We start from the raw sequence: 15722 nt of genomic DNA, 5'->3' as shown, positions 1-15722 counted from the left end.
GAATTAATGCTGTTTACAAGGACATTTTATCTCCTATGGTCAAGGTTCATGTCTATATCCATTTGTATCAATGTAAATTTAACAGAGAAGACTAATAGAGAAGACTAATAACCAAAATAGGCAATCTGGTGGTCTCCAGAACATTTTTTGGACTACAAATCTTGCAATGCCTGACAGTTTGTTGTGCAAATTGAAGCTGGGAGAAACTGTAATTCAAAGTATTGTACCTGGACAACACCAGGTTGTGGTCTTTGCTTTAGCCAATTATTACTAACTCCCAAATGGCTATTCTGTTTTTAGGGCTAATCTTAGATGTTTCCCAGGATGTGACTATCTCACTCAACACAAAAATACTTATCTTGACTATGAAAGGTTTAAAAAGTCAGAGTACAGGGAAAGGGCGAGATTCTCCCACTTCTGGACATGCACTTACATTCTGCAGTGAGCTCTATCCCCAAACAACAGCCTGAAAGTATGGAATCAGAAGCTGGTAGTAATTTCGTATCAATCCATATGGAATGTAGGGCCATGGCCTTGTGTATTATTAGCATAACACAAACAAGGATTTAGCTCTACCAGTGAAGTGTGATGCTTAGTTCAGCTTAGTTCAGAAGTTCTGTATAATAAGTCAGTGAGAAACATTAGAAAAAATTAAAGTGTACCTCCAAGGCTTGAAGAGCCTAAGCCACTTGATTGCAAGCCAGTGCCAATACCTGAACCGAATGGCGTTCCAAAACTAATTCCCAGAGTCGGCTGTGGCCCTGGTATAAAAAAAATGAAAACAAAGCTTGCCTTACTCTTTTGCAACAGAGATCCATTATGTAAACCCTTTTATATGAAAAAAGTAAATAACAGCTTAACAAATGCTTTTCCAAGCATCCCACTTTTCATTAGAATTCTTCCCCAGACTCTCTCTATGCCTACACTGGTATGGCATGCAAGATGAGATGAAGCTGTCAGTCAATCTAATAGTTTATGCCAAAGCATGAGATTATAGTTTTATGACAACTCAGCATGTTATTTTAAGTTAAATATTTTTGCTCCTTTTTGGGACTATATCTGAATGCCCTACAAGTAGCTAGTAGTGGTTTGTAAAAAATCAAGGTTTATACTAACATGATTAAAATCATCATGTTACCAGTGTCTGATATTAAATACTCACTTGAGTATTTTATCCATTTTTTTTGAAAAACAAAGTGAAACAAGTGGATAAAACACAAGACAATGACTTTGTTTTTATTAAATTTATTATTCATTTTAGAGCAAGTCAATTACACAGTAACATGACAATTCAAACTGGTTCACACAAAAATGATAGTTACTGAGTTGTTAGAACTTTGCTACATTTACAACCATTTTTGCCTGTTTAAATAAACATTTACAGAAAAGGCACAGGTGTACCTTACCCAATACATTCAAAAATTTCAGATTCAGAAATTTCTAACATCAGACAGTGGTTTCCCTACATATACACACTGTCAGTCGACTTTATAATATATCATGATTAAATTTGTAACTTTAGCTCGTTTGTTTTCTACAGAGGATACACTTATTAGCCCCCGTGATAAATATAACAAAAGATCTGAAATTTACTTTAGTAACTCATAAAAGCTACTTGACAGTTTTCACAGTACAGTTTGTATTCCTACCTTTAAGCACAGCAATCAGTGCATTAAATAAACTTGAAGAATTTCTCAAGTTCAAATACTGTGCCAACCTCTTCATATTCCTGACATGCTGAAGGCCAAGGGTACAGTCCAGCTAATGCTATTCTCAAGCAAAATCAACTAAAATAGATAATGAACATCAGCATTTGCTGAACTGTCTTTTAAAAATTTCTGGTTGATCCATTTGAATCTAATGGTGCAAAATACACTGAACATCATATTATTCATCAGCAAGCATTTTACCAAGTCACTTTGGGATTTGGGGTTCTCAATTTTCTTTCTGGAAATTGATTTCCTTTATTCAAAATTTCCAAGTATCTTTACCTCATTATTGCATCACAGTACTGTCTACTACCACAAGAGCAACTTAAAGAACACCAACCCAAAGGAAACCTTGGCAAACATTTGTAGACTGAGTTGTACAGGTCAGACAGTATTCGTGGTCCCTTTCTGGCCTTGTAAATATAAATATCTGAGATTCATGTTCTCACAAATGCTAATTAAACAGATAACCAAATATCGAGCAAAAGGCACTGTTTTGCATTACATCTTTTGCAAGAAAATATCCAAACCTTAGGTAATCCAACACAAAAATGAGGTTACTATACTCAAGGTAGCATTAAACTTAAGTCAAATGGAGCTGTGAACCTATATCTAGCACTTAGCACTTGTTTTGGCAAAATGAGATTTCATTTTTGTTCCAAGTATGTAATATATACCAACTGAGGATTTTTAGATTATACCAAGACTACATTAGTTGAATTCATCTGAAATTGAGAGGTGAAATAAAGTCATGATTATCCCACTGAACTCAATGGCAGGAAAAAAACCCCATGATTGTGACACAGAAATCAGTGGAATCTCGGTTCAACTAATTTAGTCCAGCTTTAACCTTTTATATATGTATTGCATTTACAGGTAAAACTGGATGTAAACAGGTTAATATACTCTTATCTAGCAGCTCCTTAAGAAGTTTCCAGTCCAAAGTGAGCCAGGCTTCTAACAACAAAGTATCCAGTGTTCTCTATTAAAGGAAGTATATTCCTTCTCCATTTTGGGAGGAGGCACTCTTGGTAGAAAAACTTTAGAGTTTGATGACTCCAGTCCTCCAAGCCAAACCTGCATTTGAGTATGCTTTTAAAGTTTAAAACAGTTCAAGATAAACCTATATTCAAGTTACAGGAAAAACAGGATTTCATAGTCAAAGTCAACAAACCTTTCAGTTTAACAGCTAATCTGACTGCACCAGAAAAAAATCATTTAAAGTTAGCGACATAATTTAAATAATGCCAGAGATCATCCATGCCAAAATACATAAGTAAACATTGTCACCTTTGGAAAGCATATTGTAAATCATTTAAATTATAATCACCTGTAAGTAACCTACCTAAAGTGTGTATGTGTGTGTGTGTGTGTGTGTGTATGCTCTAAGAAGCAGTTTTAGCTCAATAAATAAAATTAATTACTACCACTACAGTCCGATGCATGCTTAGTCAGAAGTTAAGTCCCATCATTTTCAATTGGGCTTAGCCTCTAGTAAGTGTATCTAAGACTGCAGCCTAAAACATATTTTGGGTAAACAATCAGCAAGGCTCCCTATTTGGTTTGCCCAAATATAATTGCTAAGGTTTTTCCATATTGGAAATAAAAGTGCAAACCCAATTTGCCCATGTCTAGCCAAGTTAATCAATTTCCGAATAAAAATAAGTTACTGTTAGTTGAAGTTAACACTTAACTTCAATTTTGTAGAACTGGATTTTAACCAAAAATCAGTTCAAGCACAGGGGATAATTTCATGGACAGGCATTTATTACAACAAGTGTTTCAAATTTTAAACTGACCTTGGCAAGACCAAAAAATACAATAAAAATTTAAGTGCTAGAAGGCATTAGAGCAAAGCAAAGTGCTTTTTAGATAAGCCAACCAAATCACAATTGCTGTTAGTAGCTGCGTACACTTAAGGCTATTATCATCACATCACATCAAAGGTTCTTGGTGGCACAGTTACCAAGGTAGTAAAAGAGAAATACAATTAGCATAAGTGTTTTAGTTGCCCAGTCTCACTAACCAGCTTTAATAAAGGTTACACTATGCTAGATGTTTTCTAAAGCACAGCACGTGTCATTATTCCCAGCCATTAGATCACTTTACAGGCATTGGTTTGTGGTTAAGAAAAAAAAGTTATACCAATCTGAGTACCGGATTTCTGAATGTGCTATTTCTTTTAAATTATAAACTCTGTTTTAGAGAAAGTCGCTTTTCTACAGTAGGGAAACACCCTAACATCATAAACGTAAGAGACTTCTTATATACTAAACCACACTAACATCACATTACAGTATAACTACACAAACAAACTGCTAACAATGGCCTAAAGAATGGGCAGCACTTTTTTTGTAACCTCTTGGTTACCACATGATGGCCTATGGCTGAAAGCCATAATAGTCATTAGATATGGACTGGGTCCTCTTGATACCATTATCTCAATGACTTTTCACAATCTCATGCTGGGATCTTTCCTAAAACCGGTGTTGGAGCAAGGATATGCAAAGTAAATTTTACAAGAACAAAATTAATAATGGGTTAAAGTGAGGGGAAGAGGGAGCAAAAAGGAGTGAAGAGTGAATACATCTGGGATAGATAAGAGTTGCCAAGCACCAGGACAAGAGATCTGAGTGAGAGATAAAGAGGGAGATCAAATTGACCTGATAGGAATGGTTAGAGGGGAAATGGTGCAGAAAGATTGTTTTCAGAACATGGGATGTTTAGGAACAGAGAGACACAAGAGATGCTGAATTGAAGGATAAAGCTGAGAGAGAAAAAAAGAGTTTTGATTGAATGTGTGAGCATATTTGAGTCTATCTGAGACTATAAAACCCATGATGCATGACAGTCAAGTGTGATACTCCATTTTGCCATTTGGCAACCATTCCTTAGCTCTTCTGCAGAATTAAATCATTGTATTTTTAATCTCCTTGCTTCTAGTTTCTGATTGGGAGATACAAAGACTAGAGGTCATTGTGCCTCAACACTGGCACCCCAAATCCTTTAATGTGGAGTTGAGACATAAACAAAAGTTATGTTCTATGCCAATGAGAATTTATCCTTCCAATTCTGGCACATAATTCAAATTTTTGATAGTCACAGTATCTACATTTAAACAATTTAGAATACTCTATTATGCCATAGTAACACAAAACCAAACAGATTATTTTTTGGCCCTTTTCTATTTTCACAACCAAATGATTATACAAATTTTACACGATAGCCTACATTTTATGTGATTACTGAAATTCATAGAATGGTAGCTTACCTACTTTGTCGTCTCTGTATTAAGAGAAAGTGAACAGACTGGATATAAAAAGTGGCTTTCTGCATGCCTTCTGTTCACAGAAATGCTGTTCTACTCTTTGCACTAGACTTGTGTGAGAGAAATGAAATTAATCCCAAAGATGATCTTACATTACGTAAGAATGAGGACAGCCTCAAAACTGCAACTCATCCACTAGAATCATATAGCAATACAATGTTATGGCTATCTTTCTTTCACTTGTGGTGGGATATAGAATCAACCCTGTCTACCCAACTTCTTTCAGCAAAACAGACAGGAGGCAATTACCTCTGCAAGCAACACTCTACTCTGCTCCAAAGCTTGTGGACCCACCTGAGCAGATTTTGAACACTGGAAGGGGCTATCAGGAGAAGACAGTTGACTCTCAGTGTCATATCTCTCATACTATTTTTGAGACAAAATCAAAGACAGCGATCTACTCTAAATTTGATTGGGTGGCATTTGCACTGAACAAAGTGGATCATTTCAAAAATTAGAGGAAAGCAGTTTTTGCAGTTTTCAGTAACAGCATAAAAAACCTTAATAGTTCACAGGACTATGGTTTTAGTTGCTACCAACCAAACATACACTTTCTACTGTATACAGAACAGTAAGTATTTACCTGTTTATGCATACTTACTATAATTACTTCAAGTACAGCAGAGTAAATTATTTTGCTACAGTAAATCTAAAGGCAGGATTAGTACCTTCACTCTAGTCACGTTCGATTTAGACTCATCTTTTATAGGATCCAGCTATCAACAAACATACTAAAGCTGGAACTATATTGTAGATCCCACTGTTTAACAGTACCTCAACTAATGGCTCTCTAGGTAGTAAGCAATGTTATGTTATGTGCTAATCTGCCTTTTCACCAAGCTCTAAGCAAACATAAATGTGTAGTTGAATGGGGTAGAAAGACTCAAGAAACACCAAGCGCTTAATATTGGGTCCATCAAAATGAGCCCTGAGCCATGTTTAGACATCAAAGTGGCTTAATTTCCACATCTCTCTAAGCATGACCTCAGATCTAGATCTTTGGAAGATAGGCACCTAAAGAAGTCAGTTAAGCACCTAACTTCAAGCACCAAGGCATATGGCAGCCAATAAAGCAAAATTTAAATTGGGAATCAATATTTCTTTTAGTTGCTTCATGTCTTCCTATGCTTTCTTCCCAATGAGCAGCACCTCAAAATAATAATTCATTTTTTTCTACATGCAATGCTGAACTCTGGCTACTTTTAGGATTTTGCTACCAGATCTGTTTTTAAAAATAGCCAAATTTTCAGGCATACTTCCAAGTTACAAAGTGCATTTTTTTTAAAAAAAAAGATTCTCTATGAGGAAAACAAATTGAATTAGAATTTCCCAATGACCTAAAAAATAAAATAGTGTTGCAAAATGTTATCCTATGCATTTTCAGAGGTGACTAAGACTCACATTCCAAAGGGTTGAATAATACAGTAAACAAGCTATTACCAGGAAAATTACAAGATTAAATACTGGGTGTATAATTATTGCTAATTCTATCCCGCATTTTCTATTACCTACATTTTGATGACTTGTTATTGACAATTTATAGATTTCCAAAACAAAGGAAGACCTAATATAAAACACCGTACAAGCTTACTATTTTGTAACACTAAAAGCTATAACTTGAATGCACTCAGACCTGTAGCAGGCTGTTGCTGCTGTGTAAGTGTTGCAGCCATGGCAACAGCTGCTGCGTTTGGTATGTTGCTGAAAGGAGTGGGTCCCGTTGTCACCCGGGGGGCCGTCTGCCACTTCTTTGCTTCTGCTCGTCTTGCCTCAAATATATCCACTGCATCCCCCAGAAATGTTTTTCTGTAACCAATATACTGATCTTTGAGCATCTGAAGGGAGACAAGGAAAACCATAGTAGTTCATCACATCTACTCATACAAGTGTTATGCAATTTAGAGCTTTACTATAACTATGTCATTAAAGTGAAAAAGGAAATGTATGTTAACCCTCGTCTCTCCACGGATGTTCTCTCCCCACACTGAGAGCAAGAGAATTAGAGAAGAGCTTCTTTTACAAGTGGAAGCCTCAAAAACCAAGTCCCTCCTACTCTTGACTATCACTCTACTCGTGCACCAAGACATAACTACATCAGAGATAGAAAGGCAACCAGGGTACCAAAATTTGATATATCTAAACTAAAATATTTACTGTGTATCTTGTTATCAGCCTCCAGTGGAAGTGCTGTTTCTTGCCTTTCAAAAGTCTAAGTGGCCTGAATATCTACACCACAGATAGAGAACATGCGGTCCACCATTTTGTTGGACCGAAACCTACTCCATGCAACCAATGGAGTAGGGTGGGAACTGCAGCTCAATCACAGGTGCCCATCCCTAGTATAGCACTTCCCTTTAAGACATTATACGATCAGACAATTCCGATCTTCTATCAAGCTCTTTCTCAGGAGCCAGTGCTTTTGAAGTCATGCAAGAGACCAGGTCTCTTTGTGGTAGCACTCTAACTATGCAGCTCATGCCAGAATTAATAACAGGAAAAGTATACTGTGCTTTCTCACTGTGACATATGGCATCTTTAATGTTGTGATATATGCTGGTTTGCCATTCTCCATGTTGATTATGTGTTTAACTTGCAGAATAGAGTAGTAAAGTGTGCTATAACATCGAAAACATTATATGCTACCAGAAGCAGAAATATGGAATACATCCCAACATTTCCCAGTTAAAAAACAATAGCATACAGCCATATATCTGATTTCTTCATATTAAATAATGACAAAGATAACAGATACCAGCTGAGCTCCAAGCATGAACTTGCTGAAGGTTTCAAAATGTTTTTATTTATACAGCACTATAACAGAAAATATCTGGGATACAGAACGTCTTTCATACGAGGAAAGGACAAAAAAACAAGAATACCTGTTAGCCAACAGTCCTCATGTGGAAATAAAAGTAATTTGCTATTATCTTGATGGGTGTGTGGGGAACAGCAATAGATTACTTTACAGTGGCCTAATTATTTGATAAATGCTCTGAAACACACATCAAAACTAAAGGAGGACTATATTGATGAAGTTTCACAAACTCCTAGCTTAAAATATGCTTCAAATAATGTACTAGCAGTCTATTTCATTATGGAAGAAAAAAAGGAAAGGCAGCAATTCAAACATATTCTGTAACAGACAGGCAATTCTTGGGAGTTAAAACTCCAAGAGACTGTGGAAGGTCACAACCACCTGCTGCACCCCTTCCTTTCTTCCTCCCTTTCCCTTCCCTTTCCTTCCTTCTTTCTGTTTACTCCCAAACCCTCCACAGGTTATGTCAGGTAACTTTGCCACTTATTGTCTTCTCCAACTATTTTAGGTCCTGGAGAGCCTCTTTTAACAACAGGATGAAAAGTCACCTCTACTGCACCTCTTTTTTTCCCCAAAGGCTTCTTCTGAAAATGGCCTAGCCAAACAAAAGTGACAAAACTGGCTTCACATCTCCTAGTACAAGTTTGAGACAAAAAATTGCAAAAAGAAAACCCCATTCACAAATGTTTCAGAACCTGGGTTGCTGTTTTAGAACCCTTGGGTCACAAAACTAGACCTAGAATTGCACACAGCTCAAAAAGCTGTATTTTACTCATCCTGTTTTATAAGCAAGTGGGAGCAGACGTACATGGAGGCCCTATTAGGAGCCTGCATCATTCTGCCATAATGCTACTACATAAAGGGGCAAGAAGACAACTGCATGTGATGACATTGTAGCCATTTAAATGCAGTGACAGATATTAACATCCATCTTTCTATAAAATATATGAACCCATCAAGAAATTGATTTTACCTTCACATTTTCATGGATTGATTGAAGCTGTGCTGCAAGAGCTACAAATGTTTGGTAAATTTTCTGCATTGCCATGGATAAATCTGTGGACATTAAGATGGGGAAAGTTGTATCATATTGCAATATATACACAAACGCAAAATGTATTTTGTTATGTAAGTCATCAACAACATATCCTGAGCATCATACAAAATGTGTGAACTTTTAGAGTAAAGCAAACTATGTTGGGGAAAATACAAACTCAGAAAACAGAAAATATGTTTGTTACTTGATGCCACATTGACCTAAAACTAATCTTCTTGCACCAATCACTTACATATCTTAATATGTGGAGGAGTGAGCATACTACAAATCCTTCAATGTAATGTAGAATATCTGATCAAATACTAACATGCAAGAACTGTGCAAGATCACTATATGGATGAAGATGAATATATTAAAATATCTGGGAGTTTTTTCAGTTTAAAAGGCTTATGATGGTATTTAGGCCCCAAATGGAAACCCCAAGCAATGACCCATTTCTTTTCATACGTTGAATATCCCTTATCCAAAATTATTTGGAACAGAAATAGTTTTGATTTACCTATGTTTGCATATACAGTAGAATCTCACTTATCCAACACTTGCTTATCCAATGTTCTGGATTATCCAATGCATTTTTGTAGTCAATGTTTTCAATACATCGTGATATTTTGATGCTAAATTCGTAAATACAGTAATTACTACATAGCATTACTGCGTATTGAACTACTTTTTCTGTCAAATTTGTTGTATAACATGATGTTTTGGTGCTTAATTTTTAAAATCATAACCTAATTTGATGTTTAATAGGCTTTTCCTTAATGCCTCCTTATTATCCAACATATTCGCTTATCCAACATTCTGCCGGCCCGTTTGTGTTGGATATGTGAGACTCTACTGTATGTACATAATGAGATACCTCATATTTTTGTCTAAATACAAAATTCGTTGATGTTACATATAGACCTTATACACATTGCCTGAAAGTAATTTTATAAACATTTCAATAATTTTATTCATGAAACCAAGTTCTGAACCATAAGGAAGCAAAGATGTCACTATCTCAGTCACCCGTGTCAACAATTTCAGCTTTTGAAGTATTTTGAATTTTGAAATTCCAGGTATGGGATGCACAACCAGAACTGATTTTCAATATCTAACCAGAAATACTTTCATATTACTAATTATAACAAACACTATATGAGACTTTGATTGCATTTTCCTACATGGTGGGAGGAGGAGCACTGGATGCCCTTGCAGTTCCTTCCAACTTTAGGATTCTATGCAGCAATTAAAAGAATGTGAAAACACTTTTTTTTTACCTTGTGGAGTTATATGTGAATTATTTGCTTGGGTGGCAAGATGATTTTCCAGCTCTTCAATTTGTTGTCTGTATTGTTGCAATTGTACTTCAAACTGTTCAATCAATATTCTGAAGTAACTAGAATAAATATATTTTAGAGAAGTGAACTGATAAATACAATTATTCCCCTCAAAAAGGAAACAGTATCTACTTAAAAATTAATGGAAATCAAAATAATTGAAAATGTTTTCCTCATCTCTCATTCCCTCTTCTTTATGTCATGTAAGCTGGGAGGCAGATTTGTCTTTCGTTACTAATCCCATCTAAGACTCACTGGCTGAAGAGCAACATACAAATGCTTTAAATCAAATTAAGCAGACACACACACTTTCAACAGGTCCTATTTCCCCAAACCTGGGGGAAACTGTATCTTCAATTATTAACAAGTCAAATGAATATTCTCACATCACTGGAATCTCACTTCTCATGCTTCCCGATTGCATAAAGTACTGTGAACAGGAAAACATCTTCCGTATGAAAAAAAGTACTTTAGATCTGACCCGAGTAGAATATATATTAAGAAGTTGAATGATATTAATGCAATCTCACCATAAAATAAATCCATCACAAATATTCTGTTTGATTCCTTAATTTCTACTCCTGATCTATTTTATGCAACATACCTTTTAAGTGTGTAAATTATAGTCAGAATCTCTTAAACCTGTACTTACTCTGCAGGCGCTGTATTTTCATGTTGAAGGCCAGGAGGAGTTTTCTGCGTTCTTAATGCTATTTCAGCATTTTTAAGCTCCTGCAAAAGAAGGGGAAAATTGGCTTTCAACTTCAAGTGATAGTGATAATCTTGAACAGAACTTCTCTGTGAGTGCAACTGGCTTCCTTCCTCTTGTTGTAGCCATTAAAGGAAACCCTGTAATTTTAACATTCAACAAAACATTTGGGTATCTATTACACACAAAAATCTTAGGCCTTGGCAGATTGGATGCAACAATTAGTCCCTAAATGACTCATTTACCTGAGCAGTTTCTATTTTCAGTTTATCAATGTTAAGAGTATTTCTTTGTAATCCACTGGCAGCCACTGATAAAAGCTGTTTCAAAGCTTTGATATCTTCCTGCACTTTAAGCATTGCTTTGGAAGACATTCGACTGATTTCCTCCTGAACTTGCTTCTGTTCCTTGACAAACTTCCTAGGAAAGGAGTATGCAGAAATAACCAGAGATGAGACAATACATGCCAAAATAGATTTTTAGGTTTGAATGTTGAATTTGTTTTAATGGATTTTAACTGTGAATTTTAATATTGTTATGTTTAATTCTGTTTTTATGTTTGCATATTTGTATATTGTAAATTATGTGGTCACACTTTTAATTGTAAGCCATGTTGAGTCTCCTTTGGGAGAGATAAACATCATCATCATCATCATGCCTCAGTTTTAATTGAAAGTGACTTTACCAAACAAGTTAAAGAGATAAAAACAAGTCTGTATATATGTGTGTGTATGGAGAGAAAATTCTTACAGCTATCAGAAGTCAGTACATCAATCAATATAAAATTTAATAGTTTAAGTCAAAATAGTTTTAAAGATTTTTTAATAGGGACATCTGAATTCCAAGAACTGAGATAATACTTACTGGAGATTTTCAACATCTTGGCAAATTACTGGAGGTAGATTTTCATCTTTTAGGGCTTTACTATCCCTGCCAACAGATAATGTGCTATAATATTAGCATGAATATCAACTACTAGTAGCAGCAGCTTTAACTTAACATTGTGTAAGAATAAATAATTGCATCATATCCATTTAACTCTGAACACTATATAGCTTTCAAATGATAACAAAGAAGCACAATAAGTGTTTCAAAAGCCTTCTCTCCCATTTCCTCCTTATTCCATAGTACATAAATTAAACATATAAAGGTTTAAAAGACTTCATTTCCTTCCTGAAAACTGTAACAACTCAGTAGATTCCCACTCACCTCCACAATCCTGATTTATTAGCATTTTAGTTATTACAATCCTATGTTTTAGGAGACACAATCCAACAGATATATCTGTAACTAGAAACATTTGATACTTACTCTGCTCTTGTTCCCGTTTTGTCACCTAGAAGAAAATATATTTATATTTATATTGGAAAGGATCTTTTGATTTTTAAGGATGAAAGCATCAAAGAAATATCTTGTCTGCTGTTTTCTTAGCATACACAGAAGGAAAATGCTCTTAATGCCTCTGAGAGGGTGTATTGTGGGGAGCTGAGGTTCCCTGGAGGCCAATGCAGTCCTCTTGTCCCCAAAAGCTGCCTACACCTAATATAAAGGCAGAGCACCAATGAATTCATTATAGACAGTTCTCACTTTAAGCAAAAAGGACACTTTAAGAGAATCTGGCTTCCACAATTGTATACATTCCAGAAAGGTGATTTAGTGCATTCCCAGTGCTAAATTTCTGCCACCAGATACTTATGTCACAGGCTGATCTGTTTAAATGCAGGAGTTTAGAACGCCATGTAAAAATAATCCAGGTGATGCATAAGATTGCATCAACTAGAAACTAGTCCTTACAAAGACTCATAAATCATCATAATCAACAAAAAGCCCACAATAACACAATACCAGAGTTATAGGAAAGGTAAAGAATTCCCCTGACATTGTGTTTAGTTGTGTCAGATTCTGGGGGTTGGTGCCCATTTACTTTTCTAAACCGAAGAGTTGGCGTTGTCTGTAGACACCCCCTAGGTCATGTGGCTGGCATGACCATATAGGGTGCTGTTACCTTTCCGCTGAGCGGTACCTATTGATCTACTTACATTTGTATGTTTTCAAACTGCTAGGTTGGCAGAAGCTGGTGCTAACTGCAGGAGTTCACCCCATTTCCTGGATTTGAACTGCCGACCTTTCAGTATGCAAGTTCAGCAGTTCAACGATTTAATCCACTGCGCCACCGGGGGCTCCACTAGAGTTATAAGGTCTTTTAATTAACTTCAGACACTCAGGTAGGTTTTTTCCCCCCACTGTTTAAAAATAGCACAGCGGTTTCTATTTTAATGTGTTTGATGGATGGTCATAATATTGTTTGGAGTAGATTTAATTTTGAACTAGTTTTTAAAAGGGAATTATCATATTATAAACATTTTAAAATAAATAATGCACAATGTACTCAATACAGTTCTACGTTGAACAGTAACGGTTACAGATCCTCCAAGTGCCCACTGCGCTAAAATGAAGGGAAAGAAAAAAATGAGGCATAAATGGATACTAAACTGAAAGAACTGACCATCTGTTAGGACAGCTGAACAGTATAAATTTCCATAGCATGCAGCAGAGTGCCAAAAGAACAGAAACACAAAGATATTGGTTTCCCAAAATAGCTTCAGAAGGAATTCACTGAAAAAAGGAATTCTCCTTAAAAGTTAAAGGTGGAAAATCTACAAACCATCTTTCATTGCTCATGAATTGTTCTCAAAGCATATATCTTCTCAGTTCTCTATATATAACTTACTCTTTTTATCTGAAGAACTACTAAAGTCTATGCCACCAAGACCTCCATTAACTGTAGCAGCAGGTGCTGCAGCTGTTCCAAGAGTCAAACCAAATGTATTCTGTCCAAGCCCTGCAAATAATGGAGCAACTGTTAACTTCAGGCATAAGTTTTAGAAAACTAGTTGTAAACATTTTCTTTGAAGAAATATACTTTCAGTGTCAGCAATGAGAATGGAAGATTATAAACACACATTTATTGACTGTCATCCTAAGAAACAATGTACAGGTGTGCAAAAAAAACGCAGATCCATCTATTTTGTGGCTTGGTCAGATTACCAAAATATAACTTCACCACCAAGTCTTCCATTCTATTCCAATCAGTGAAAGAAGAGAAGTTTTGTTTGACATCTCAAAGTGTCACCACACAACAAATCTGCACTGGATCAAGTACCTACCTGCCTATTTGGCACAATTCTACATAGGCCCATTAAGAACCCATTGAGTAATATAGTTGGCCTAAAGCCAAACATGTTAGAGTAAGAGACTAGTTAAGATTACTACACACCTCTATCGTGAATTAACTAGCAAGGCACACAATTTATTAAAAATGATTGGGAAAGAAACATATCCTGGACACATTTAAGAGATAAATGCATGTAAAAGGAAAGTTACCTGTTGTAGATGTGCTTGCATTTGGGAAGAGTGGCCCTCCTAAACCAGCCAAGGCTCCTCCCAGAGAGAGGCCTGTGGATGCACTTGTGGCTGGTGGAACTGTGCCTCCCAAATTTAACGTAAAGCCAGTAGTCCCTGGATTTTAAGAGGAAATGTAAACATTTGAAGATATTTTAAAAAATACTAATAGCACATTATGTGTCAGAAATATACAGTTAGTTAAACTGAGGTATAAATACTGTCGTAACTTCTAATGCTGCTGTGGACAATCAGTTATAGATTTCAGAAGTATATATGTTCACATATTTGTAAATCATGGCCAAGAGACAATCAGGAGTCCTTAGATAACAGTGTATGTCCCCACCTACACTGCCATTATAATGCGGATTGAACTGCATTATATGGCCAGTGTGGACTCACATAATCCAATTCAATGCAGTTCAACTCTATTATATGACTACACCAGGCATCCTCAAACTGTGGATCTCCAATTATTTGGTCCTGCGACTCCCAGAATTCCTGTCCACTGAACAAGCTGGAGGCCCAAACAGCTGGAAGACCACAGTTTGAGGACGCCTGGCCTATAGTTTAATCAACAATTACATGACTACAATTCAATCTGCATTATAATGGCAGTGTAGATGGGGCCTAAGTGAACCTTATAGTAAACACTGCACTAATGCTGTGTCTCTTCAGATAGATTTAAAGAAACTACAAAGTACTATTAATGCTTTGAAAATGCTTAGCACATAATCTTGAGGCTATCACTGCCTGTACATGATGCATGGGCCTTAAATGTGTACTTTTGTTTTAGGATTCTGACAGCAAACAGATTGGCTTCTCTATTTTGGAACATGGTAATTCATAAGTATTTTCACTGGGTTGGATGGGATTAAAATATATGTAGGAATACAGTAATGCTATATCTGCACTACACATTTTCAGTGCAGCAGAACTATGATCTCTAGAATCAGATAGTGCCAAATCACTTTTTTAAAAATACTCTTCTCCGTTTTTTCAGAACTGCTCTGATCCATCTGAGCCTGAATGGAAAAACTTTATTGCCTTACCTGCTGCTGGAGCTGATGTTAGGGCAGAAGAAAGTGTGAGACCAGAAGAGGTAGAAGTGATTGGCAAAGCAAATGGTGTAGCTGATCCTGCAGGTTTGCTGAATCCTAAACTAAGGCCCGTGGTAGTGGCAGACGTAGATGCAGGTGTGCCTATGAAAGAATATTCACATGTCAATCATGTTTTGATGCCTGCCTTCACTCTCTTATTTAAACTGGATCCCTTTAGTGAAATTTAATGTTAAATTCTAAACTGAAAATTGAGAAGAACTGAAGTACATTTTTCCCGGAAAATGTATCCAATATGAATGAATCCCTTGTCCAAGCTGGCCCA

At 36.1% G+C, this 15722-nt stretch overlaps 1 protein-coding gene across 4 annotated transcripts in view; it reads right to left on the bottom strand.

Annotated features, from left to right (window-relative positions):
- nup58 (nucleoporin 58) overlaps positions 1 to 15722 on the bottom strand; it is a 47841-nt gene that overhangs the window by 22197 nt on the left and 9922 nt on the right. For all 4 annotated transcript variants that reach the window (XM_062974654.1, XM_062974653.1, XM_003225508.4 and 1 more), the window contains exons 4-14: positions 15392 to 15541; positions 14322 to 14456; positions 13669 to 13779; positions 12249 to 12273; positions 11802 to 11867; positions 11183 to 11357; positions 10881 to 10960; positions 10169 to 10287; positions 8826 to 8908; positions 6671 to 6872; positions 663 to 761 (exon numbers count right to left, since the gene is read on the bottom strand). In XM_062974654.1, the coding sequence (XP_062830724.1) occupies positions 663 to 761; positions 6671 to 6872; positions 8826 to 8908; positions 10169 to 10287; positions 10881 to 10960; positions 11183 to 11357; positions 11802 to 11867; positions 12249 to 12273; positions 13669 to 13779; positions 14322 to 14456; positions 15392 to 15541 (1245 nt within the window). The remainder of the gene's footprint in view (positions 1 to 662; positions 762 to 6670; positions 6873 to 8825; positions 8909 to 10168; positions 10288 to 10880; positions 10961 to 11182; positions 11358 to 11801; positions 11868 to 12248; positions 12274 to 13668; positions 13780 to 14321; positions 14457 to 15391; positions 15542 to 15722) is intronic.

This window comes from Anolis carolinensis, chromosome 3, assembly GCF_035594765.1.
Source record: "Anolis carolinensis isolate JA03-04 chromosome 3, rAnoCar3.1.pri, whole genome shotgun sequence".
Lineage (NCBI taxonomy): Eukaryota > Metazoa > Chordata > Lepidosauria > Squamata > Dactyloidae > Anolis > Anolis carolinensis.
This window is presented reverse-complemented; position numbering and strand designations above follow the sequence as displayed.